The sequence below is a fragment of the Tyto alba genome, unplaced genomic scaffold (genome assembly GCF_018691265.1).
Source record: "Tyto alba isolate M040663 unplaced genomic scaffold, T.alba_DEE_v4.0 Super-Scaffold_13, whole genome shotgun sequence".
Classification (NCBI taxonomy): domain Eukaryota; kingdom Metazoa; phylum Chordata; class Aves; order Strigiformes; family Tytonidae; genus Tyto; species Tyto alba.
In genome coordinates, this window is record NW_024881275.1 from 29048050 (window position 1) to 29071160 (window position 23111).

Below are 23111 nucleotides of genomic sequence, written 5' to 3' on the forward strand. Positions count from 1 at the left end.
AGTACAATATGAAATAATTCACATCTCTTGTAGCTGGTTTTGGCTCATTTCGTAAACTCAAGAAGACAGTATTGCATCTGCTTTACATGAATGCATTTGAGACCAGTATGGAAGGATCATTATTTGTGTGCAGGTGATTCTTGTTCTACTCTTCTACTACATCTCCTGCATCTTATACTAATGATTCTTACAATCTTTACTGTCCTATTTGTGAAAAAAAAAAAAAAAAAAAAAAAAAAGTGCTTTTTAATTCCTGTTGCTTTTAAGCGGTAAGTTATTAGAATTGCATTTCTGTATTCACAGTCATATTCCTTTTGTGAGTCTTAGTCATCCTGCTAAGTAATATTTCTTTTTAAAGCACATTTATTAGAGGGGCAATAATTATGTAAATTAGTTTTGGTCTGTAAATGAAAAAATAATCTATTACATATCCAAGTTTCACCTATCTGCTTCATATACTTGTTCTGCCCAGCCACAGTGTTGGACTGCATTTCTGCTCATTTCTAATATCATGCAACTTTTTTATAAGTTAGGTCTGAATGTGATTAATTTATATTCTTTAGACTTAATTTATAAAAATAATCTAACAATTATTATTAATGTATCTGGATCTTACATGAATAGGTAATTAGAGGATAATCTGTGGAATACGAATACAAAACAGGACCGAAGCTAAGGAAAATCCTACCAAATAACTTTCTTTTCTCCCATGGGGAGAAATATTAGTAGAAAAAAAAGCAAGGTGTTCATTTTTCTCCTATATTCACTACCAGCACCTTTATTCACAGAATGACAGAGATTTTGGCAGTAAAGGACCTCTTGGTCTCATCTCCCTGTTGAGGAGTGACCATGATCAAGTAGTTAAATTGTACCTGTGTTCTATGCCATAAACATACACATCACCTTGTTAAAAGTGTCTGATGGTTATAATATGAATTAGTCAAGAAAAGCATAAAACTATTAGTCAGTGTATATAAACAGCTGATAAATGTGTTGAACAGCAGAAAACTTGAGCTTTGACTCCACTATGAGAAAGTCTAACATGTTGTTTATAATATATTTCATAAAATGATCACACAGTGTCTTTGGTCCTAATATAGACTGATAAACTATTTTAGTAGAAAGTCAGAATAAGGAAATAATAAAAAAACAAAAAAACAAAACAAAACAAAAAAAAAACAAACAAAAAACTAAACATCTGTGCTAGATTTTAAATAATATAGAATTTGATTCTATAAAAAAAATAAACTTACTTTTAATATTTTCAATCTGTGAAAACACAAAGTTCAATAATTTGCTTCTAACATTGTGTAAACATTGCATTAACTATAAAGCTCATGTTTTCTGTTAAACTTTATATAATAAAGTCAGACAGGAAAAAATGGCTCTAACAGTTTTTTGCTTTATTTCTCTATCAAAGTAACATTTATATAGTACACTCTACCCAGTCAGTGATGAAGCAAAGTTTTAGCTTTTTGTAATCTGTCTTTAGTGACTAACAGATGACACTTTATTTTTTTTTCCTCAGGCACCACATGTGCTTCTACAGCATGTTTTGCCATATTTGCTTTGGGTTTTGTTTTCCAACTAGAAAGTACCTGTAGTATTTAAATCCCACATGCTAGTAGCTTATGGTTAGGAACGGTGCATTTACTTTGCGTGTGAAGCATGAGTGAACTCTTCTGCTAAGACCTGAACGCTTACCGTGTCTGTTCACTTTACTGAAGTGGTGCAAAAAACTGAGGCCAGTCACATGAGTCTACAGGTACTATAGAAGAAATGGACCATTTGTAAGAATAGATATTGCTAAATTTTTTCTTACACTTTTTCGTGTAAGAATGAAAAGACATCTGCAGTGGAATTATCCCACATTTTCTTGGGGAGTGTGTGATGTCAGTGGAGAATTTGGTGTCATCTGGGTGCCAAGACACCATTCTGGTCATTCAATAGTGACTAAAATCGAGTGAGGAATGATCATGGTCAGAACATGTAAACATTGGATTCAGTGTATCATCTATTTAATGTCTTTCACTGTATTTTCTTACACTGAAATAGCAGGGGCTGTATTATGTAGAGTGCACAATAGCCCGGTGAGAGTATCCGTGGAAACATCTCTCCATAAAAAATATATCACCACTTGGAAACACATGAGAACATGCTGCTGTTGAGAGATTCAGGTTGGCGCAATAAAGTTCATCTGAGCCACCATTCAGCTAATGGGTTTCATGAGTTGTGAGGCTGTATACAGTTGTGAGTTGTGAGCTTTCTTTATGTATGATCTTGACCAGCTACCATTATACTGGGTTTCTCCATTTTTACATGGAATAATCTCTTCTTCCTGATTGAAAACTGAGGTCAAGTTTTGACAGCCTAAGACCACAGAGAACTTTTGTTTACTGACAACTTAGGTTGACTGCTAGTCAGACTAAAGCAGAGTAAGATACAATAAATATTCTAATAAAAATTTATAATTATCTTAACAAGTAAACACCTCCAGCAACTTCCAAAAGCCTTTTTATTTTTAAGGCTTATAGGTCTATATAGTAATATTGTCATTAAAAGAGTCTTCTAAAAAAGGATAACGGAATGTTTTTGAGGTATTCATTCAGAAGACCGGTTCACCAGAAAAGAATGTTGAGAGAGTAAAATACAGATACTTACTAGAAATCACAAAGGGTAACCCAGAACATCACAGATGGTAGTAGCACAACTGCAATTACCATAATCTCTACCTGGAAATTAATTATTTATAGATCAGAAAGTATAAAAGTGATAATGTTAACAAAATATATTTTCTAAAAAAGTAATGTTTTTCAATACTTACTTGGTATCAACCTGTCACTGTTCCAGATTTGAATGGTTTGATACTCAAGAGTAATGAAATTATGGAGAAAATAATCTGTGACAATAGGCTGTGCTGTGGTTTTTTATCAGTGTATACATGCAGGAAGAAGGCTGCTAAAAAAACAAAACCCACTATAGTTATAGAAAAACATTACTATAATTTATTAATTTATTATAAGATTCAGTAGCTTAGACACAGAGTATCTTCTACATTGTATAAAAAACCTGTATGTAATATTTAACACTAGCATAAGATTAATCTGGCTTTCAAGCTAGTTTATATAGAAGAAATCCACTGTAACACACAATTTTGAAATAGATTTTTGTCATGTCTTCCGCCAGTATCTGCCTTCCTTCCTCTCCTCCTCCAATCCCCTCTCCTCCCTTCCTCTCCCCTTCCCCTGTTAAAGTGTTTCTATCCTCATGCACAAGTTTTCCCCTCTTATCTTCTAGTCATGGGCTCCGAGCAGAGCCCCTGGAGACCCGGATGCTCTGGGAAGTCTAAGGGACATTTCTGGTGGAGCGGTGAGCTGCCAAGAGGGACATTAGTCTGTGCTCAGCACCAACGGGCAGCCCCTTGGGTTCTGAGCTGGACTGGGGGCCCAGGGAGTCGTAAAGGTTCTGTGATCCCGTCTGGTTAAATTAAGGTGAAACGACACCAAAGGATCGGTTCAAATGTTTTACTTGTGGTAGAAACAACGTCGGCTTGGGAAAGGATGGTAAGCAACGTGGCCTCCTCCTGATAAATCCATGAGAAAGAAAAAACGGAAAGAAAAGCAAAGGAGAGAGAGAAAGGGAGTCAGAGTATCTGGATCACCACCCCAGGTTCCAGCATTGTCTCAGGTTCAGTAACCTTGGGGGGTCGGTGCACACCCAGCAAAGTTTTCTGTGTCCTTTTAAGTTCATCGTGTCAGCTGATGAGCAGACGAGACAGAGAGGCAGGTGTTCTGTGAACTCGTTGCCGTGAGAGACCAGGAGAAGGTGGAGCATGGGTTCTGCGTGTGCACTGAGGGGGAATGGGGTGCACCAACCCCCTCGTCCTATGGAGTCAGTGGTCGGGCTCCCCCCTCCCACCTTTACTTCTTCCGCACTTTTTGCTTCTTGGACAGTTACCCAGCCTTTCTCTTAGTGATCTTTTTAGCACTTCTTCAAGGGCACGGTCATAAATTAAAGCGTAGGCATCAACCCGACACCTGGTTCCACTCGGTCTCTGTCTCACCCCTCTGAAGCTGATCGAAGGGATTCGGCAATACACCTCAAGGTAGTGCAGATGCGCACCCTTCGATACGCTCTGCGCTTCCCCGGGCAGTGTTCCTTAGACTACTTACAAGGGCCACAACTTGTCAAAGTTTGTTTGAGGCATCACCTCCTTCGGTACCTTACCCCTTGCTAGAGGTGAGCCGTTGGTAGCGCGGAAGGGGCCCCGCAGAGAGCTGCTGGCGGCGCTGCCCGGAGGGGAGGGAGAAGCCCAAGGAGGCAGCTGGTAGGCACCAGCTATCACTCACCTCCCCAAGAGATCCTGCCAGAGTGCTCACGCCCCCACAGCTACTCCCCCTTCCCCCTCCCTGCCGTGGCGAGCACCAACACCAGGCTCCAGGGCCTGGGGGAAGACCCCTCCACCCGCCCCCCTGCACGGTGCCCCTGAGCAGCCCTGCTTCAGCTGGGCTCTACTTCCCAAGTGATGGGCAGGCCTGGCGCTGGCTGCCCCCCCCACACCCGGGTCCTGGTTTGGGCTGGAAGAGAGTTAATGTTTCTTTTTGGTAACTAGAGCAGTGCTGTGTTTTAGATTCGGCTTCGGTGTGAGAAGAACGCTGGTAGCACACGGCTGTTTCCAGCTGGTACTGAGACTCCAAGGACTCCCCAACTCTCCCTGTTCTGCCCGTGCGCCAGGGCACAGGGAGCAGGGAGGGAGCACGGCCCGAGCACCAGACCCAACTTGGGCAATGCAATATTCCATACCATGGACCGCCACGCTCACTGTAGAGAGGAGGGGTGGTCGGGAAGGGGCTCTCTCTCGCTCGCTCCCGGGATTGCGATTGCGGGATCTTGGTATCTCGGGGTCGCTGGCCGGGAACGGGCTGGGGAGCGGTCAGCGGGTGGTGAGCAATTGCGTTGTGCATTGCCTGTCTATGTATTTCTTTTTTTTTTTTTTTTTTTCCCTACTATCATCCCTCTTCCCGTTTTCTTGCCCTTACTAAACTGATCCTACCTCAGCCTGCAAGTCTCTCTTCACCCCTCCAATTCCCTCCCCCGTCCCCAGGCGGGGAGAGGGAAGGGTGGGTGACCAGCTGCGGTGGTTGGCTGACGACCAGGCTCAAACCACGACAACCTACATACCCGGGTGCACAGGCCACCTGGGGGGGCTGTGCCACCTCTGCCAAGGCACTGCGTCCCTGGGGTGATTCCACCAGCACCGAGCAGCACCCCTCGTGCCTGGCAGGAGGAGACTTTAGTGGGACAACACACGGAGAGAAGAAACGGTAATACCAACACTACTAACAGAAGATCACATAAAGCCAGTGGTGCGCAATGCAATTGCTCACCACCCGGAACCTGACGCTCAGCCCCCTTCCCAGCCGCAATCCCTCCTCCCCCAGTCCCCGGACAGCTCCCCCAGTTACATACTGAGCGGGACGTCCTGTGGTATGGAATATCCCCTTGGCTACTTTGGGGCAGCGACCCTGGCTGTGCCCCCTGCCAGCCTCTTGCCAAAATTAACCCTATCCCAGCCGCACCCGGGACGAGCCTCTCTCTGGGGAAAAGAGCACCAGGGGAGCCTTCGACCAGATACCTCAGGAAACCATTTTTGACTGTTAAATCCTTGCCTGACTTTGGAGCAAGCGGCCTCTAGCTGTAGAAGAAGAGAAGCCGAACGGCGTTTGGAAGAAATCAGTGCAGATTTTATTTGACCGGGCTACGCATTCGTACTGTCGCCAAGGGACTACAAATAGCTCTCACTCTATTTAGGCACAACACAGCTGGAAGCCTGGCGGTCCACCGGGCCCTAACCCCTTCCGCTGTGCTGCCTGGAGTCTTCTGCGTGGTCCCGCAGCTCTTACAAAAGCCCCATTCTGACGTTACCCCAGGCCAGAGATTAGGCTACACAAACTGAGGACGCACACATCCTCCTCCTGGATTTCTGCCAATCCCACGGCTAGTAAACTCCCTCTCTCAGGAACGAGGAAAGCAAGCCCCCAAAACGTTTCTATTCTTCCAAGCGCCCCCGTGGCTCTGGCTGCTCCTCGCGGGAGGGTCCTACGTGGGGCTGCCACACCGGTGGGCACGGACCAGATGCCTGGCGGCCGCCGTCCTGAGCCAGTGTCACAGCCGGATCCAGCCGCCCCGGGACCAGACAACACTGGCCCCCCACGCCAGGCACGGCCAGTCCGAGCAGCTGCTTGTGCCTCTGAACCAAGCAGGGGGATTCCTCCTGGTTGAGCAAGGAATTCCTGGGGGTGATATTGGCCACACACCCCCCTCCCTCCCCAGCCCAGGCCTCCACACGTGTCCCAGGTCCGCCCAGGCTCCCCGCTGTGCCTAGGCCCCATGTGGCCTTGGAGGGGGCCTGTGAACGGACACGGCTCTGCTCCAGACCCGCAGCCGCGTTCCTATGCTCGGGGGGGGGATCTGCTGCCCTTCTTCGGTTTTGATTTTCACTTGAGAAGGTTTCCTCGTGCCTGGCCGACGGCTTCCGCTCCCGTTATCCTTCCACGAACCTGCACGCGGTAAATGCAGGCGTGGTCCGACTCCCCCCAGTTGCTATTTATGAGAAGTCGGATGAACCGAAAGGCACCGTGAGGCTTGTTCTGCAAAGGAAACGCAGCAAAAAGAGACGTGTCACTGCTGGAGCGCACGGAGCGACAGGAGGCCCCGCGCGTCTTCCTCTGCCAGCGTGGCCCTTGCTCCGGGAGGCACAGCTCCCGCACGGCCGAGGGGACAGCTTCTCTCTCCTTCCCTTCTCCCACCCAGCACCCCCGTGCCTGTGCAGGGAAACACCCGGCCTCAGAGAGCGGGCCGGGCCGCCGGGGAAACGTGAGGCTTGCTGGCTGCGGGAGGAAATGGAGCCTGGGGAGGGTGCTGCTGCTGGCGCAAGGTGCGGGGTGCCCTCCCTGCCACCGCCTGCCCGGCTGGGCTCGGTCCCCGTGCCACCAGCCCTTCCCCTCCCTTCCCTTCCCTTCCCCTCCCTTCCTTCCCTTCGCTGCGGCCCCTGTGCTGGCAGAGTGGCCAGGGAGCGCTCCTGCGCGTGGGCCGTTGCAGCACCCCGCAGCTCCTCCACCTGCCGCCCCAGCAGAGCCCAGGCCCGGGGATGCCAGCCACCCTGCAACGGGCTGCGGGGCATCTCCGTGGGGCTGCCCACAGGTGGGCTGTCGCCACCCGACGCTTGCGCTTCAGGGCAGCGCGCAGCACCCGTGGGGCGGCAGGGCCGTGGCTGGCTCTGCCAGAAGCAGCTGGCGTAGGCGGGGAGCTCTGGGGACCCGCACGCCCGTGGGGCCGACGGAGCTGGGTCTCGCTCGGCTTTGGCCGCCTTTGTTGGGCGCTGCTCGGCCCTCCGAAGCCTGCCGCGTCTCTCTCAGCCAAGGATGGGCCCCCGCCCCAGGAGGGACCGGCCACCCTCCTGCCACTGACTTGCTGGCAAGCCTGCCTTTCTGCCCTGGCCCCTTGCCCACACGCACTTCCCGTACCTGCAGAAGGAACGTCTGGGTCGGCTCTTTCTCCACGTCGTAGGTGAACGACCCGAGCAGAGTTTCTTCTTCGCCTCCCTCGCCCACTCCCTTGGAGACAAAGCACAGGGGAGCAGGTCAGGCTCAAGTCAGCCACGAGAGAGCACGCGTGCCGGATCCGTGCCCGTGAGCCGGCCCCTCTGCCGGGGCTCCAGCGCAGTCTGGCGCGGGATGCGGTGGAGCTGAGCTGCTGGGCCAAAAGGCACGGAGCAACTCAAGACGGGATGACGCCACCCTGCGCGTCCCCTGAGGTGTCCCCTCAGGGCACAGCCGTGTTCGGGAGAGACCAGCGCGTGAGTGTCGGCAGCTGCGCAGAGACTGGCGAGTCCCCCTTACAGCTTTTCCCTGGCCCCAGGTCCCCGCCCCGCGTGCCTGGCAGAGACTTACAGAGACGGTGAAATCTCGGGGGGCGCTGCCGATGTCCCCAAGCGCAGAGGACTTCTTTAGGGGGTGCTGCACACTGATGGCGGTTGGTTGGACTTGTGCGGGCAACCTAACGATCGCCCAGCTCCGAGACGCTTGGAAAGGCCAGCAGTACCCCGGGGAAACGTCCGGCTGAAAGCAGAGGGGAGAGGGGACTCGCTGAATTCCCCCGGACGGACAATAGCTGTCCCGAGACAGCTGATCCCCTGCCCCTGAGTCAGGCCTATGCAGAAAGACCTCTCCTTGCCCAGCAGCAATGCATCCTCCCCTACCCGCGCCTCGCCCCATCTACAAAGGGCCCATCGGAGCTGGGGGAGGCAACCGGAGGAGAGGAGAGCCAGCGCGGCTGATTTCTGCTAGCGTACCTGCACAAAAGTATCCAGGGGTTTCAGCCCGCAAAGGAACCAGAACACTCCGCAGGGGCTCGCAGAGCTCCTGGGCAATCTCTGCAGGTCGATGGTGAACCCTGAAGGGAGAAGAGCGCAGCCCACTCTGTCTGAGGCCCCGGGCTCAGAGGGACAAGTGGCCGCAGGGTATTTCTTCGGGCTGCCTGCCAGTCCTGCGCGCAGCCCCGTGCCCGTGGATGCGACGCAGACAAGGAGGGGATCCCCGAGCCCAGTGCCAGCGTCATTTGCAGCTGCACAGAGAGACAGTCTGCGGGCGCGGGGAGCCCGCAAGCCCCCGGGGGAAGGGCAGGGGCCCAAGCCAAGGCCCCGCTGCATGGGGAGCCAAGGACGACCCGACCGACTGCTTTTCGGCCCCCGGGAAAGCTCAGCGGAGAGGGAGGGCACAGAAACGGTGGCAGGGGCACGCCGGGGCACCTGCGAGGGGCGCGAGGGCAGGACTGGGCTGAGCCCAAGGGACCCGCTCTGCCGCAGGCACGCTGTTTGGCGGCCTGTGGCTTCATCTCCTCTCCCCCTGCCTCGGAGAGCGCAGTGAGCGGTGCGGCCTCCTTTCGGGAGTGCCAAGCCGGAGACCAGCACCACCAGACCTGCCTGCCCGCATCCATACCTGCGCTGCTTTTCACAGCCCAGGCCAACTTCGGGACGTCCTCTTCCAGAGGCATCGCAGACGTTGCCGTTCTCGCGTCCTGAAGTTCCTGGGAAACACAGGAGACGACCACATCAGCAGGCCAGTCCATGGCCACGGCCACGGCGCGGGCGTGGGTCTGGCCCGCGCGGCCTCGGCCACCCCCAACGCTGCCCAGCTGAGCCTGGAGACGGGCTCAGCCCTGCCAGAACCAGATGCTCCTGGGAAGGCACTTGTGTGTCACTGCTCTCCGGGGCCAGCCCGCAACTACCGGGGGCCCCGGTACTCCGGGAGAAGGATTTCGTCAGTCCTTCACAGCCAGCCGTCGCCCAGTTAAACTTGGCCAAAGGGGCTTTGGAGCAGAGCAGCTCAACCCGAAACCCCTGCGGAGGGATGCCTGGGTGGAGCGAGCAGGAAAACCCCACCAGCAGCCGGGGAAAAGCACCCTTGGCAGGCCCTGCTCATCCCAGCCCTCTTTCCCAAAGCGCAGGATCACCTTCTTCATACGGCTCATCTCGGCAGCCAGGCGCGCCACCTCCTCCCTCAGCTCTCGCACCTCCCGGGCCTCTGTCTCCAGCAGAGCGAGGGAGTTCCTGCAGACGCTGGGGAAGCAGCTCTCGTCAGGGAGCAAAAGGCTCAAGCCCCGGCTGCTACGCACGCGAGTGCCAACAGCACAAGGCCGGCTCCCACCACCCCACCAAAGGAGCTGCAGGCCAGGAGAGGGCTCTTACCACACGGACTTCAGCTCACCCACGGGCTGCTCCGGCAGCACCTGAAAGGGAAAGGCTCTCCCTTTGAGTCCCAGAGCTGCAGGGCAGTCCTAGAGGCGGTGGCTCTAGGAAGGCACAGCCGAAGCTGCTGCCGATTTGCTGGCTCTGGAGACGGAGGACTCGGCGATTGACACAACCGCCGCCAGCAGCGCTCCGCTGCAGGACGGTCCTGTCCCACAGCAACAGTCGCGGACAGTCACTGACCTGTGGCACCTCCTTGGCCAGCAGAATCCACACGGGCAGCACGGTTCCGCAGCAGGCACCACCTGTAATTCGCAGCACCCAGAGCCAGTCATTTTACCAGTGTTTCGGAGGAGTCCCGTGGTCACGCTGTCTCCTCCCCCACCAGGGCGGCAAGAGGTTCGCCGAGAGGCTGACGCCCTGCTGCGGTGAGCACCAGCACCGGGCTCCAGGGGCTGCGAGAGAGCCACCTCTCCATCCCTCCCCCTGCACGGCACCGCCAAGGAACTTCACTTCAGCTGGGCTCCGCTTCCCAAGCGACGCCCGGCTCTGGCCCTGGCTGGCAGCGCCTCCGCTTCCTCCAGCACCCCTCCGAGCAGGGGGCTGCAGGAGCAGCCGCAGCACAGCCGCCCAGGAGCTGTGCCTGTCCCCGGCACGCACTTGCAGCCTGGCTCTCGCTGCCGTGACGGTGAAAGAAAGACCTTCTCCAACCTCCCCTTCGCCGCTGCGCGGGCTGTTCTCTCCCACTGCCTCTGCCCGTCCGCCTCTCTCACACGCACGCCCCCACCCCACCAGCCGCGTTGGAAGTGCCGACAGCCTCCCCTCGCAGCCTTGCTGGCTACGCCAGGGATTCCCTCGGGCCCGCGCAGGTTCTGCACAGCCTGTCCACAAAGGAAAGCTGCGCGAGAGGAGGGACCTCCATCCCAAAGGGTCCTACGGGCTGCGCTGCCGGAGGCCGCGTGCGTCCGCAGTGGCCCTTGGCCCGGCTGGGATCTGCGTGTAGGGAGCTCCCTGAGCTGCAGCAGCGGGAACGTGGAAGGTCCCCACGGGCGTTCCGACGCCTCTCCCTCACGCTGAAGCCTGCACCCTGCGCCTGTGTGCTACCGTGAGCAGCGGGCAAGTACCCACCGATGGCGGCTATGAGGACGGAGCACAGGATCAGCAGCAGCCTGCTCCTCTTCTCGCTGATCTCTTGCCTGGAAGAGAGGGAGTCCTGGCGTTACCGGTGCTCAGGGACTGGGGCAGACTCCTCGGGGGGGGGGGGGGGGGCACTTCCCACGGCAGAGCCTTCTCCCACAGAGGCTCGGCCCCAGCCCTGAGCACTCCGCTGTGCCCAAGGCGCCTCCCTGGCAGCCGAGGCTTTGGGCACGGACACGCGTGCCGAGTGGGGCTGCCGAGGGGCATTTTGCTCTCCTTGCTTTCCAAGCAGCTGCCCCAGCCCCGGCATGCTGCCGGCGGGAGCCACGCTCTCCTGGGCCGGAGCACTGCCAGCCCCCCCCGACCCACCGGTACCCCGCTCCGTGTCCACGCCAGACACGCGCTGCACTCACAGGGTGGAGATGCCGGTGCCGAGGTATCTCTGGGGGGACACCTGCGCCGGACTGCTGGAAATGGTCAAGACCAAGCCTGCCAGAGAAACCAGAGAAGCGCCTGAGGACCCTTCCTGGGGCCGCACGCTGGGACGCCTGTCGCAGCCTGCGGGGAGGCGGGCGCTGGTCCCACGCACTCCCTCCCCAGGGCCAGGGCTCTGCCCCGCAGAGAGGACAGCTGGGTGCGCCCTGGGAGCCAAGGGCCCGGCAGGGTCCCCTCGCAGGCGCGGCACTCTTGCATTCCAGGGGACATTTTGTAAGAGTCAGGAATCCCCCGGAGTTCTAGCTAGTCCTCAGAGACACGGTGGCTAGGGGCAGACGGACTTGCCTCCCCCTCGAGAGGTCTGTTATTGACAGAGGGGGTCATCCTGCACAGCCCACCCTGCCACCTAGCCCAAGATACCGTTGGGCTAAATCAAGGCGATGCTGCACCAAACAGGAGATCACAGATTACGTTAACAGCAGAAGGCGGATGTCAACGGAAGCAAATTAAACCTTCGAAAGCCATTTCAACCCCACGAAAGCTCTGTCGACAGTATTCGGTGGTGGCTATTAAACCCTGCTAGTGTGGAGAGGGCGGAACAGCCCACAGGACACGAGAGAGAGAGAGAGAGAGAGTAAGACAGGAAAAGAGAAGGGAGTGCCGCAGCACCACCCCGGGCTCCAGCGACACCTCTGCTCCCGCTCCAGCGCCTGCTCCCCTTCTTCCCGGCAGCGAGCGCACGGCGAGACCCGGCGCCCCGCTCCTTAAGCACTGCGGCGCATTTGCAGGCGAGGCGGGGGGGCGGGTCCTTGTGGGCTCGTTTCCGTGCGAGGCGGAGAAAAGGGCGGTGCTCGGGCCCTGGCCCCGCCTCTCGGCCGCGCCGGCCACGCCCCCTCGGGGCCCTCGGTGGCTCGCAAACACCTCGTCGGCGCCTGGAACTCCTGCTCTTCTGCGCAGGCGCCGCTCTGCGGGTGCTCGCGAAGCCCCTTCCTCACATACACTGAGCCGCCCTGCCCGGCCACACGAGCCCGCGCGCGCTCCGACCCGCCCCCCGCGTCCGGCGAGAGCTGCGCGCCTGCTGCCCGCCCCGCCCCGCCCCGCCCCGAGCTCTGCGGCGTTAACGCTTTCGGGCTCCCCCAGGAGGGCGGCGCGAGGCTTTGGCCTCCGGGCTGCCAGCAGCTGGGTGTAGCCCACGGCTGCCCCACGGTCCCGCGAGGCCGCGGAGAGGGTGGCCAGCTGCGTGGCGGTGCCGTAGCCGAGAGGGCCCCGGGCCTTCCTGGGAGCACGGTGACGCTGGCTCCGCAGGGCTGTCGGGCCGGGCCCTGAGCACGGGCTGACAGGCAGCCTCTGCTCCTCACCCCTCGCTGGCTCCTTCCACCCCAGGCCCCCCGCGTAGCCGGGGGAGGATCTCGGGCATCTTTCCTGAGAAAGCTGCCTGCCCTGCGCCCAGGTGCCAATAACGGGCTGGGAGCGCTCGCCCTCCCCTGCTGAGTCAAGCTCCTGCCAAAAACCTCTGGGGCGGAGCCATGCCCGGAGCAGGGCAGCCGGCAGTCCTCTCTCCCCTGCCGCCGTGCCAGCACCATCTCCCCTGGCTGCGGCGCAGAGGAGCTCTGGGGGTGCGTGCCGGAGGACTTTGCGGAGGAGTTTCGAAGCAGTGTTGAGCTTCCTTACTCTCTTTGGCTGGAGAGCTGTCCCTGCAGCTCGCAGGCCCTTGCTGGGCCGCGGCCCGCTCCGCCGGCGAGTGGGTGACCCTGCGGGGGAGGAAAAAGACGGGGCTTTCTTCTTGTGCGCCGTCTCCACGCCGTGAGATCCGAGGCAGGCGGCAGCTGCCGGCGCAGAGGCCCTGGCCAGAAGACAGGTCCCCAGAACCACCGCCGCCCCCGGGGCCGCTCCCCCCAGCAGAGAGCTGGCAAGGAGAGGGCCGAGCTCTCCCCCGGCTCTGCCAGAGGCTGCCCAGAGCCACCCGCACGGTGCCTGCGGCCGGCACCCGGCGCCGGCTTGTGCCGGAGAGCAGCAGGGATATCCCCGGTGCCCGGGCCAGGACCCCGAGGCAGCGCCAGCAGCAGCGCTCCGGGGCTCGGCCCCGGGGGGCCAGAGGGGCTTTCGGCCAGTTTGCCGAGCCCCGCGGCTGCTGCTCTGCTTCTAGCCCTTGCCAGCTTCCCCGCCGCATCCCCACCGGCCCCGCGTTAGGCTCTGCCTGTGTGCTGCCCCGCAGCTGAGGGCCCCAGAAGGAGCAAAGCCCGCGCCTACGTACGCATTCTCCGCCTCGCTGCCAGCTCTCCTCCGTGAACGGGCTCTCGGTGCCCCTTGTGGTTTTGGGGGAGCCTTCCTCTGCCTCATGTTGGGCAGTAAGCAAGCTCCCCTGCAGTATTACAGCCCCTCCTCCTTCAGCCCCAGGAGATTGGGCTGCCCAAGGCACGGCCACTCGGGCAAAAGCTCCACGCGACCCCTGGCAGATGCGCTCCCGCCACGGGCACACAGCCACCAGGACGGAGCGAGCTGCCGCCAGCCGGGCAATCGTGGCCCCGAGTGCCATAGAACTGAGCAAGGCCCTGACATCACAGAGGCCTGGGCCCGCGTGGTGTGAGGTCGTGGCTGGGACCTCACAGACGGGGCCAGCAGCGGGCAGGAGATGGGGAGGGAGGGACGCTGCAGATTTCCTGGCACAGCCCATTTCATTGTTCTCATGTTTGATTTTCATGCTAGAAGGTTTCCTCGTGCCTGGCCGATGGCATTGACTCCCGATATCCTTCCACGAACCTGCACGCGGTAAATGCAGGTGTAGCCTGACTTTCCCCAGTTGCTCCTCAGGAGAAGTCGGATTGACAGAAAGGCGCCGTGAGGCGTATTCTGCGAAGAAAACGCAACGAAAAGAGACGTGTCACTGGTCATGGCTGGGACCTCACAGACGGGGCCAGCAGCGGGCAGGAGATGGGGAGGGAGGGACGCTGCAGATTTCCTGGCACGGCTCCTGTTGCGTGCCTTGCATGATTTTCTCTCTTCCCTTCCCCTGTTAAAGTGTTTCTATCCTCATGCACAAGTTTTCCCCTCTTATCTTCTAGTCATGGGCTCCGAGCAGAGCCCCTGGAGACCCGGATGCTCTGGGAAGTCTAAGGGACATTTCTGGTGGAGCGGTGAGCTGCCAAGAGGGACATTAGTCTGTGCTCAGCACCAACGGGCAGCCCCTTGGGTTCTGAGCTGGACTGGGGGCCCAGGGAGTCGTAAAGGTTCTGTGATCCCGTCTGGTTAAATTAAGGTGAAACGACACCAAAGGATCGGTTCAAATGTTTTACTTGTGGTAGAAACAACGTCGGCTTGGGAAAGGATGGTAAGCAACGTGGCCTCCTCCTGATAAATCCATGAGAAAGAAAAAACGGAAAGAAAAGCAAAGGAGAGAGAGAAAGGGAGTCAGAGTATCTGGATCACCACCCCAGGTTCCAGCATTGTCTCAGGTTCAGTAACCTTGGGGGGTCGGTGCACACCCAGCAAAGTTTTCTGTGTCCTTTTAAGTTCATCGTGTCAGCTGATGAGCAGACGAGACAGAGAGGCAGGTGTTCTGTGAACTCGTTGCCGTGAGAGACCAGGAGAAGGTGGAGCATGGGTTCTGCGTGTGCACTGAGGGGGAATGGGGTGCACCAACCCCCTCGTCCTATGGAGTCAGTGGTCGGGCTCCCCCCTCCCACCTTTACTTCTTCCGCACTTTTTGCTTCTTGGACAGTTACCCAGCCTTTCTCTTAGTGATCTTTTTAGCACTTCTTCAAGGGCACGGTCATAAATTAAAGCGTAGGCATCAACCCGACACCTGGTTCCACTCGGTCTCTGTCTCACCCCTCTGAAGCTGATCGAAGGGATTCGGCAATACACCTCAAGGTAGTGCAGATGCGCACCCTTCGATACGCTCTGCGCTTCCCCGGGCAGTGTTCCTTAGACTACTTACAAGGGCCACAACTTGTCAAAGTTTGTTTGAGGCATCACCTCCTTCGGTACCTTACCCCTTGCTAGAGGTGAGCCGTTGGTAGCGCGGAAGGGGCCCCGCAGAGAGCTGCTGGCGGCGCTGCCCGGAGGGGAGGGAGAAGCCCAAGGAGGCAGCTGGTAGGCACCAGCTATCACTCACCTCCCCAAGAGATCCTGCCAGAGTGCTCACGCCCCCACAGCTACTCCCCCTTCCCCCTCCCTGCCGTGGCGAGCACCAACACCAGGCTCCAGGGCCTGGGGGAAGACCCCTCCACCCGCCCCCCTGCACGGTGCCCCTGAGCAGCCCTGCTTCAGCTGGGCTCTACTTCCCAAGTGATGGGCAGGCCTGGCGCTGGCTGCCCCCCCCACACCCGGGTCCTGGTTTGGGCTGGAAGAGAGTTAATGTTTCTTTTTGGTAACTAGAGCAGTGCTGTGTTTTAGATTCGGCTTCGGTGTGAGAAGAACGCTGGTAGCACACGGCTGTTTCCAGCTGGTACTGAGACTCCAAGGACTCCCCAACTCTCCCTGTTCTGCCCGTGCGCCAGGGCACAGGGAGCAGGGAGGGAGCACGGCCCGAGCACCAGACCCAACTTGGGCAATGCAATATTCCATACCATGGACCGCCACGCTCACTGTAGAGAGGAGGGGTGGTCGGGAAGGGGCTCTCTCTCGCTCGCTCCCGGGATTGCGATTGCGGGATCTTGGTATCTCGGGGTCGCTGGCCGGGAACGGGCTGGGGAGCGGTCAGCGGGTGGTGAGCAATTGCGTTGTGCATTGCCTGTCTATGTATTTCTTTTTTTTTTTTTTTTTTTCCCTACTATCATCCCTCTTCCCGTTTTCTTGCCCTTACTAAACTGATCCTACCTCAGCCTGCAAGTCTCTCTTCACCCCTCCAATTCCCTCCCCCGTCCCCAGGCGGGGAGAGGGAAGGGTGGGTGACCAGCTGCGGTGGTTGGCTGACGACCAGGCTCAAACCACGACAACCTACATACCCGGGTGCACAGGCCACCTGGGGGGGCTGTGCCACCTCTGCCAAGGCACTGCGTCCCTGGGGTGATTCCACCAGCACCGAGCAGCACCCCTCGTGCCTGGCAGGAGGAGACTTTAGTGGGACAACACACGGAGAGAAGAAACGGTAATACCAACACTACTAACAGAAGAACACATAAAGCCAGTGGTGCGCAATGCAATTGCTCACCACCCGGAACCTGACGCTCAGCCCCCTTCCCAGCCGCAATCCCTCCTCCCCCAGTCCCCGGACAGCTCCCCCAGTTACATACTGAGCGGGACGTCCTGTGGTATGGAATATCCCCTTGGCTACTTTGGGGCAGCGACCCTGGCTGTGCCCCCTGCCAGCCTCTTGCCAAAATTAACCCTATCCCAGCCGCACCCGGGACGAGCCTCTCTCTGGGGAAAAGAGCACCAGGGGAGCCTTCGACCAGATACCTCAGGAAACCATTTTTGACTGTTAAATCCTTGCCTGACTTTGGAGCAAGCGGCCTCTAGCTGTAGAAGAAGAGAAGCCGAACGGCGTTTGGAAGAAATCAGTGCAGATTTTATTTGACCGGGCTACGCATTCGTACTGTCGCCAAGGGACTACAAATAGCTCTCACTCTATTTAGGCACAACACAGCTGGAAGCCTGGCGGTCCACCGGGCCCTAACCCCTTCCGCTGTGCTGCCTGGAGTCTTCTGCGTGGTCCCGCAGCTCTTACAAAAGCCCCATTCTGACGTTACCCCAGGCCAGAGATTAGGCTACACAAACTGAGGACGCACACATCCTCCTCCTGGATTTCTGCCAATCCCACGGCTAGTAAACTCCCTCTCTCAGGAACGAGGAAAGCAAGCCCCCAAAACGTTTCTATTCTTCCAAGCGCCCCCGTGGCTCTGGCTGCTCCTCGCGGGAGGGTCCTACGTGGGGCTGCCACACCGGTGGGCACGGACCAGATGCCTGGCGGCCGCCGTCCTGAGCCAGTGTCACAGCCGGATCCAGCCGCCCCGGGACCAGACAACACTGGCCCCCCACGCCAGGCACGGCCAGTCCGAGCAGCTGCTTGTGCCTCTGAACCAAGCAGGGGGATTCCTCCTGGTTGAGCAAGGAATTCCTGGGGGTGATATTGGCCACACACCCCCCTCCCTCCCCAGCCCAGGCCTCCACACGTGTCCCAGGTCCGCCCAGGCTCCCCGCTGTGCCTAGGCCCCATGTGGCCTTGGAGGGGGCCTGTGAACGGACACGGCTCTGCTCCAGACCCGCAGCCGCGTTCCTATGCTCGGGGGGGGGATCTGCTGCCCTTCTTCGGTTTTGATTTTCACTTGAGAAGGTTTCCTCGTGCCTGGCCGACGGCTTCCGCTCCCGTTATCCTTCCACGAACCTGCACGCGGTAAATGCAGGCGTGGTCCGACTCCCCCCAGTTGCTATTTATGAGAAGTCGGATGAACCGAAAGGCACCGTGAGGCTTGTTCTGCAAAGGAAACGCAGCAAAAAGAGACGTGTCACTGCTGGAGCGCACGGAGCGACAGGAGGCCCCGCGCGTCTTCCTCTGCCAGCGTGGCCCTTGCTCCGGGAGGCACAGCTCCCGCACGGCCGAGGGGACAGCTTCTCTCTCCTTCCCTTCTCCCACCCAGCACCCCCGTGCCTGTGCAGGGAAACACCCGGCCTCAGAGAGCGGGCCGGGCCGCCGGGGAAACGTGAGGCTTGCTGGCTGCGGGAGGAAATGGAGCCTGGGGAGGGTGCTGCTGCTGGCGCAAGGTGCGGGGTGCCCTCCCTGCCACCGCCTGCCCGGCTGGGCTCGGTCCCCGTGCCACCAGCCCTTCCCCTCCCTTCCCTTCCCTTCCCCTCCCTTCCTTCCCTTCGCTGCGGCCCCTGTGCTGGCAGAGTGGCCAGGGAGCGCTCCTGCGCGTGGGCCGTGGCAGCACCCCGCAGCTCCTCCACCTGCCGCCCCAGCAGAGCCCAGGCCCGGGGATGCCAGCCACCCTGCAACGGGCTGCGGGGCATCTCCGTGGGGCTGCCCACAGGTGGGCTGTCGCCACCCGACGCTTGCGCTTCAGGGCAGCGCGCAGCACCCGTGGGGCGGCAGGGCCGTGGCTGGCTCTGCCAGAAGCAGCCGGCGTAGGCGGGGAGCTCTGGGGACCCGCACGCCCGTGGGGCCGACGGAGCTGGGTCTCGCTCGGCTTTGGCCGCCTTTGTTGGGCGCTGCTCGGCCCTCCGAAGCCTGCCGCGTCTCTCTCAGCCAAGGATGGGCCCCCGCCCCAGGAGGGACCGGCCACCCTCCTGCCACTGACTTGCTGGCAAGCCTGCCTTTCTGCCCTGGCCCCTTGCCCACACGCACTTCCCGTACCTGCAGAAGGAACGTCTGGGTCGGCTCTTTCTCCACGTCGTAGGTGAACGACCCGAGCAGAGTTTCTTCTTCGCCTCCCTCGCCCACTCCCTTGGAGACAAAGCACAGGGGAGCAGGTCAGGCTCAAGTCAGCCACGAGAGAGCACGCGTGCCGGATCCGTGCCCGTGAGCCGGCCCCTCTGCCGGGGCTCCAGCGCAGTCTGGCGCGGGATGCGGTGGAGCTGAGCTGCTGGGCCAAAAGGCACGGAGCAACTCTTAAGACGGGATGACGCCACCCTGCGCGTCCCCTGAGGTGTCCCCTCAGGGCACAGCCGTGTTCGGGAGAGACCAGCGCGTGAGTGTCGGCAGCTGCGCAGAGACTGGCGAGTCCCCCTTACAGCTTTTCCCTGGCCCCAGGTCCCCGCCCCGCGTGCCTGGCAGAGACTTACAGAGACGGTGAAATCTCGGGGGGCGCTGCCGATGTCCCCAAGCGCAGAGGACTTCTTTAGGGGGTGCTGCACACTGATGGCGGTTGGTTGGACTTGTGCGGGCAACCTAACGATCGCCCAGCTCCGAGACGCTTGGAAAGGCCAGCAGTACCCCGGGGAAACGTCCGGCTGAAAGCAGAGGGGAGAGGGGACTCGCTGAATTCCCCCGGACGGACAATAGCTGTCCCGAGACAGCTGATCCCCTGCCCCTGAGTCAGGCCTATGCAGAAAGACCTCTCCTTGCCCAGCAGCAATGCATCCTCCCCTACCCGCGCCTCGCCCCATCTACAAAGGGCCCATCGGAGCTGGGGGAGGCAACCGGAGGAGAGGAGAGCCAGCGCGGCTGATTTCTGCTAGCGTACCTGCACAAAAGTATCCAGGGGTTTCAGCCCGCAAAGGAACCAGAACACTCCGCAGGGGCTCGCAGAGCTCCTGGGCAATCTCTGCAGGTCGATGGTGAACCCTGAAGGGAGAAGAGCGCAGCCCACTCTGTCTGAGGCCCCGGGCTCAGAGGGACAAGTGGCCGCAGGGTATTTCTTCGGGCTGCCTGCCAGTCCTGCGCGCAGCCCCGTGCCCGCGGATGCGACGCAGACAAGGAGGGGATCCCCGAGCCCAGTGCCAGCGTCATTTGCAGCTGCACAGAGAGACAGTCTGCGGGCGCGGGGAGCCCGCAAGCCCCCGGGGGAAGGGCAGGGGCCCAAGCCAAGGCCCCGCTGCATGGGGAGCCAAGGACGACCCGACCGACTGCTTTTCGGCCCCCGGGAAAGCTCAGCGGAGAGGGAGGGCACAGAAACGGTGGCAGGGGCACGCCGGGGCACCTGCGAGGGGCGCGAGGGCAGGACTGGGCTGAGCCCAAGGGACCCGCTCTGCCGCAGGCACGCTGTTTGGCGGCCTGTGGCTTCATCTCCTCTCCCCCTGCCTCGGAGAGCGCAGTGAGCGGTGCGGCCTCCTTTCGGGAGTGCCAAGCCGGAGACCAGCACCACCAGACCTGCCTGCCCGCATCCATACCTGCGCTGCTTTTCACAGCCCAGGCCAACTTCGGGACGTCCTCTTCCAGAGGCATCGCAGACGTTGCCGTTCTCGCGTCCTGAAGTTCCTGGGAAACACAGGAGACGACCACATCAGCAGGCCAGTCCATGGCCACGGCCACGGCGCGGGCGTGGGTCTGGCCCGCGCGGCCTCGGCCACCCCCAACGCTGCCCAGCTGAGCCTGGAGACGGGCTCAGCCCTGCCAGAACCAGATGCTCCTGGGAAGGCACTTGTGTGTCACTGCTCTCCGGGGCCAGCCCGCAACTACCGGGGGCCCCGGTACTCCGGGAGAAGGATTTCGTCAGTCCTTCACAGCCAGCCGTCGCCCAGTTAAACTTGGCCAAAGGGGCTTTGGAGCAGAGCAGCTCAACCCGAAACCCCTGCGGAGGGATGCCTGGGTGGAGCGAGCAGGAAAACCCCACCAGCAGCCGGGGAAAAGCACCCTTGGCAGGCCCTGCTCATCCCAGCCCTCTTTCCCAAAGCGCAGGATCACCTTCTTCATACGGCTCATCTCGGCAGCCAGGCGCGCCACCTCCTCCCTCAGCTCTCGCACCTCCCGGGCCTCTGTCTCCAGCAGAGCGAGGGAGTTCCTGCAGACGCTGGGGAAGCAGCTCTCGTCAGGGAGCAAAAGGCTCAAGCCCCGGCTGCTACGCACGCGAGTGCCAACAGCACAAGGCCGGCTCCCACCACCCCACCAAAGGAGCTGCAGGCCAGGAGAGGGCTCTTACCACACGGACTTCAGCTCACCCACGGGCTGCTCCGGCAGCACCTGAAAGGGAAAGGCTCTCCCTTTGAGTCCCAGAGCTGCAGGGCAGTCCTAGAGGCGGTGGCTCTAGGAAGGCACAGCCGAAGCTGCTGCCGATTTGCTGGCTCTGGAGACGGAGGACTCGGCGATTGACACAACCGCCGCCAGCAGCGCTCCGCTGCAGGACGGTCCTGTCCCACAGCAACAGTCGCGGACAGTCACTGACCTGTGGCACCTCCTTGGCCAGCAGAATCCACACGGGCAGCACGGTTCCGCAGCAGGCACCACCTGTAATTCGCAGCACCCAGAGCCAGTCATTTTACCAGTGTTTCGGAGGAGTCCCGTGGTCACGCTGTCTCCTCCCCCACCAGGGCGGCAAGAGGTTCGCCGAGAGGCTGACGCCCTGCTGCGGTGAGCACCAGCACCGGGCTCCAGGGGCTGCGAGAGAGCCACCTCTCCATCCCTCCCCCTGCACGGCACCGCCAAGGAACTTCACTTCAGCTGGGCTCCGCTTCCCAAGCGACGCCCGGCTCTGGCCCTGGCTGGCAGCGCCTCCGCTTCCTCCAGCACCCCTCCGAGCAGGGGGCTGCAGGAGCAGCCGCAGCACAGCCGCCCAGGAGCTGTGCCTGTCCCCGGCACGCACTTGCAGCCTGGCTCTCGCTGCCGTGACGGTGAAAGAAAGACCTTCTCCAACCTCCCCTTCGCCGCTGCGCGGGCTGTTCTCTCCCACTGCCTCTGCCCGTCCGCCTCTCTCACACGCACGCCCCCACCCCACCAGCCGCGTTGGAAGTGCCGACAGCCTCCCCTCGCAGCCTTGCTGGCTACGCCAGGGATTCCCTCGGGCCCGCGCAGGTTCTGCACAGCCTGTCCACAAAGGAAAGCTGCGCGAGAGGAGGGACCTCCATCCCAAAGGGTCCTACGGGCTGCGCTGCCGGAGGCCGCGTGCGTCCGCAGTGGCCCTTGGCCCGGCTGGGATCTGCGTGTAGGGAGCTCCCTGAGCTGCAGCAGCGGGAACGTGGAAGGTCCCCACGGGCGTTCCGACGCCTCTCCCTCACGCTGAAGCCTGCACCCTGCGCCTGTGTGCTACCGTGAGCAGCGGGCAAGTACCCACCGATGGCGGCTATGAGGACGGAGCACAGGATCAGCAGCAGCCCTGCTCCTCTTCTCGCTGATCTCTTGCCTGGAAGAGAGGGAGTCCTGGCGTTACCGGTGCTCAGGGACTGGGGCAGACTCCTCGGGGGGGGGGGGGGGCACTTCCCACGGCAGAGCCTTCTCCCACAGAGGCTCGGCCCCAGCCCTGAGCACTCCGCTGTGCCCAAGGCGCCTCCCTGGCAGCCGAGGCTTTGGGCACGGACACGCGTGCCGAGTGGGGCTGCCGAGGGGCGTTTTGCTCTCCTTGCTTTCCAAGCAGCTGCCCCAGCCCCGGCATGCTGCCGGCGGGAGCCACGCTCTCCTGGGCCGGAGCACTGCCAGCCCCCCCCGACCCACCGGTACCCCGCTCCGTGTCCACGCCAGACACGCGCTGCACTCACAGGGTGGAGATGCCGGTGCCGAGGTATCTCTGGGGGGACACCTGCGCCGGACTGCTGGAAATGGTCAAGACCAAGCCTGCCAGAGAAACCAGAGAAGCGCCTGAGGACCCTTCCTGGGGCCGCACGCTGGGACGCCTGTCGCAGCCTGCGGGGAGGCGGGCGCTGGTCCCACGCACTCCCTCCCCAGGGCCAGGGCTCTGCCCCGCAGAGAGGACAGCTGGGTGCGCCCTGGGAGCCAAGGGCCCGGCAGGGTCCCCTCGCAGGCGCGGCACTCTTGCATTCCAGGGGACATTTTGTAAGAGTCAGGAATCCCCCGGAGTTCTAGCTAGTCCTCAGAGACACGGTGGCTAGGGGCAGACGGACTTGCCTCCCCCTCGAGAGGTCTGTTATTGACAGAGGGGGTCATCCTGCACAGCCCACCCTGCCACCTAGCCCAAGATACCGTTGGGCTAAATCAAGGCAATGCTGCACCAAACAGGAGATCACAGATTACGTTAACAGCAGAAGGCGGATGTCAACGGAAGCAAATTAAACCTTCGAAAGCCATTTCAACCCCACGAAAGCTCTGTCGACAGTATTCGGTGGTGGCTATTAAACCCTGCTAGTGTGGAGAGGGCGGAACAGCCCACAGGACACGAGAGAGAGAGAGAGAGAGAGAGTAAGACAGGAAAAGAGAAGGGAGTGCCGCAGCACCACCCCGGGCTCCAGCGACACCTCTGCTCCCGCT

The 23111-nt window shown here is 59.6% G+C and overlaps 2 protein-coding genes across 3 annotated transcripts; both read right to left on the reverse strand.

Moving 5' to 3' along the window:
- Positions 1-5722: 5722 nt before the first annotated feature.
- LOC122152911 (sperm-associated antigen 4 protein-like) lies at positions 5723-13734 on the reverse strand. 2 transcript variants are annotated; one of them, XM_042788139.1, is made up of 12 exons: positions 13575-13734; positions 12992-13071; positions 11299-11374; positions 10877-10944; positions 9992-10053; positions 9749-9789; positions 9514-9619; positions 9000-9087; positions 8354-8454; positions 7953-8120; positions 7527-7616; positions 5723-6650 (listed from the first exon to the last, which is right to left on the reverse strand). In XM_042788139.1, the coding sequence occupies exons 1-12, from the start codon at positions 13658-13660 to the stop codon at positions 6498-6500; spliced, it is 1119 nt and encodes a 372-aa protein (XP_042644073.1). In that variant the 5' UTR covers positions 13661-13734; the 3' UTR covers positions 5723-6497. The 2 variants fall into 2 exon arrangements, with proteins under 2 accessions (XP_042644073.1, XP_042644074.1); XM_042788140.1 differs by lacking the exons at positions 9514-9619; positions 9749-9789.
- Positions 13735-16807: 3073 nt separating this feature from the next.
- On the reverse strand, positions 16808-21999 carry LOC116959682 (sperm-associated antigen 4 protein-like). Its single transcript, XM_032985072.2, has 9 exons — positions 21964-21999; positions 21079-21140; positions 20836-20876; positions 20601-20706; positions 20087-20174; positions 19441-19541; positions 19040-19207; positions 18612-18701; positions 16808-17735 (listed from the first exon to the last, which is right to left on the reverse strand). The coding sequence occupies exons 4-9, from the start codon at positions 20616-20618 to the stop codon at positions 17583-17585; spliced, it is 618 nt and encodes a 205-aa protein (XP_032840963.2). The 5' UTR covers positions 20619-20706; positions 20836-20876; positions 21079-21140; positions 21964-21999; the 3' UTR covers positions 16808-17582.
- Between the last annotated feature and the right edge of the window lie 1112 nt (positions 22000-23111).

Excerpts from the sequence above, each read along its gene's own strand:
- LOC116959682 (XM_032985072.2), bottom strand. Across the intron at positions 19,208-19,440 it reads CCCTGGATACTTTTGTGCAG|CCGGACGTTTCCCCGGGGTA; the intron begins GTACGCTAGCAG and ends CTCTGCTTTCAG. Across the intron at positions 17,736-18,611 it reads CCCAGACGTTCCTTCTGCAG|AACAAGCCTCACGGTGCCTT; the intron begins GTACGGGAAGTG and ends TTTCCTTTGCAG.
- LOC122152911 (XM_042788139.1), bottom strand. The coding sequence starts at position 13,660 with ATGAGGCAGAGGAAGGCTCCCCCAAAACCACAAGGGGCACCGAGAGCC. Across the intron at positions 11,375-12,991 it reads CAGCTCTCCAGCCAAAGAGA|GCTTGGTCTTGACCATTTCC; the intron begins GTAAGGAAGCTC and ends TTTCTCTGGCAG. Across the intron at positions 7,617-7,952 it reads CCCGAGATTTCACCGTCTCT|GGAGTGGGCGAGGGAGGCGA; the intron begins GTAAGTCTCTGC and ends TTTGTCTCCAAG.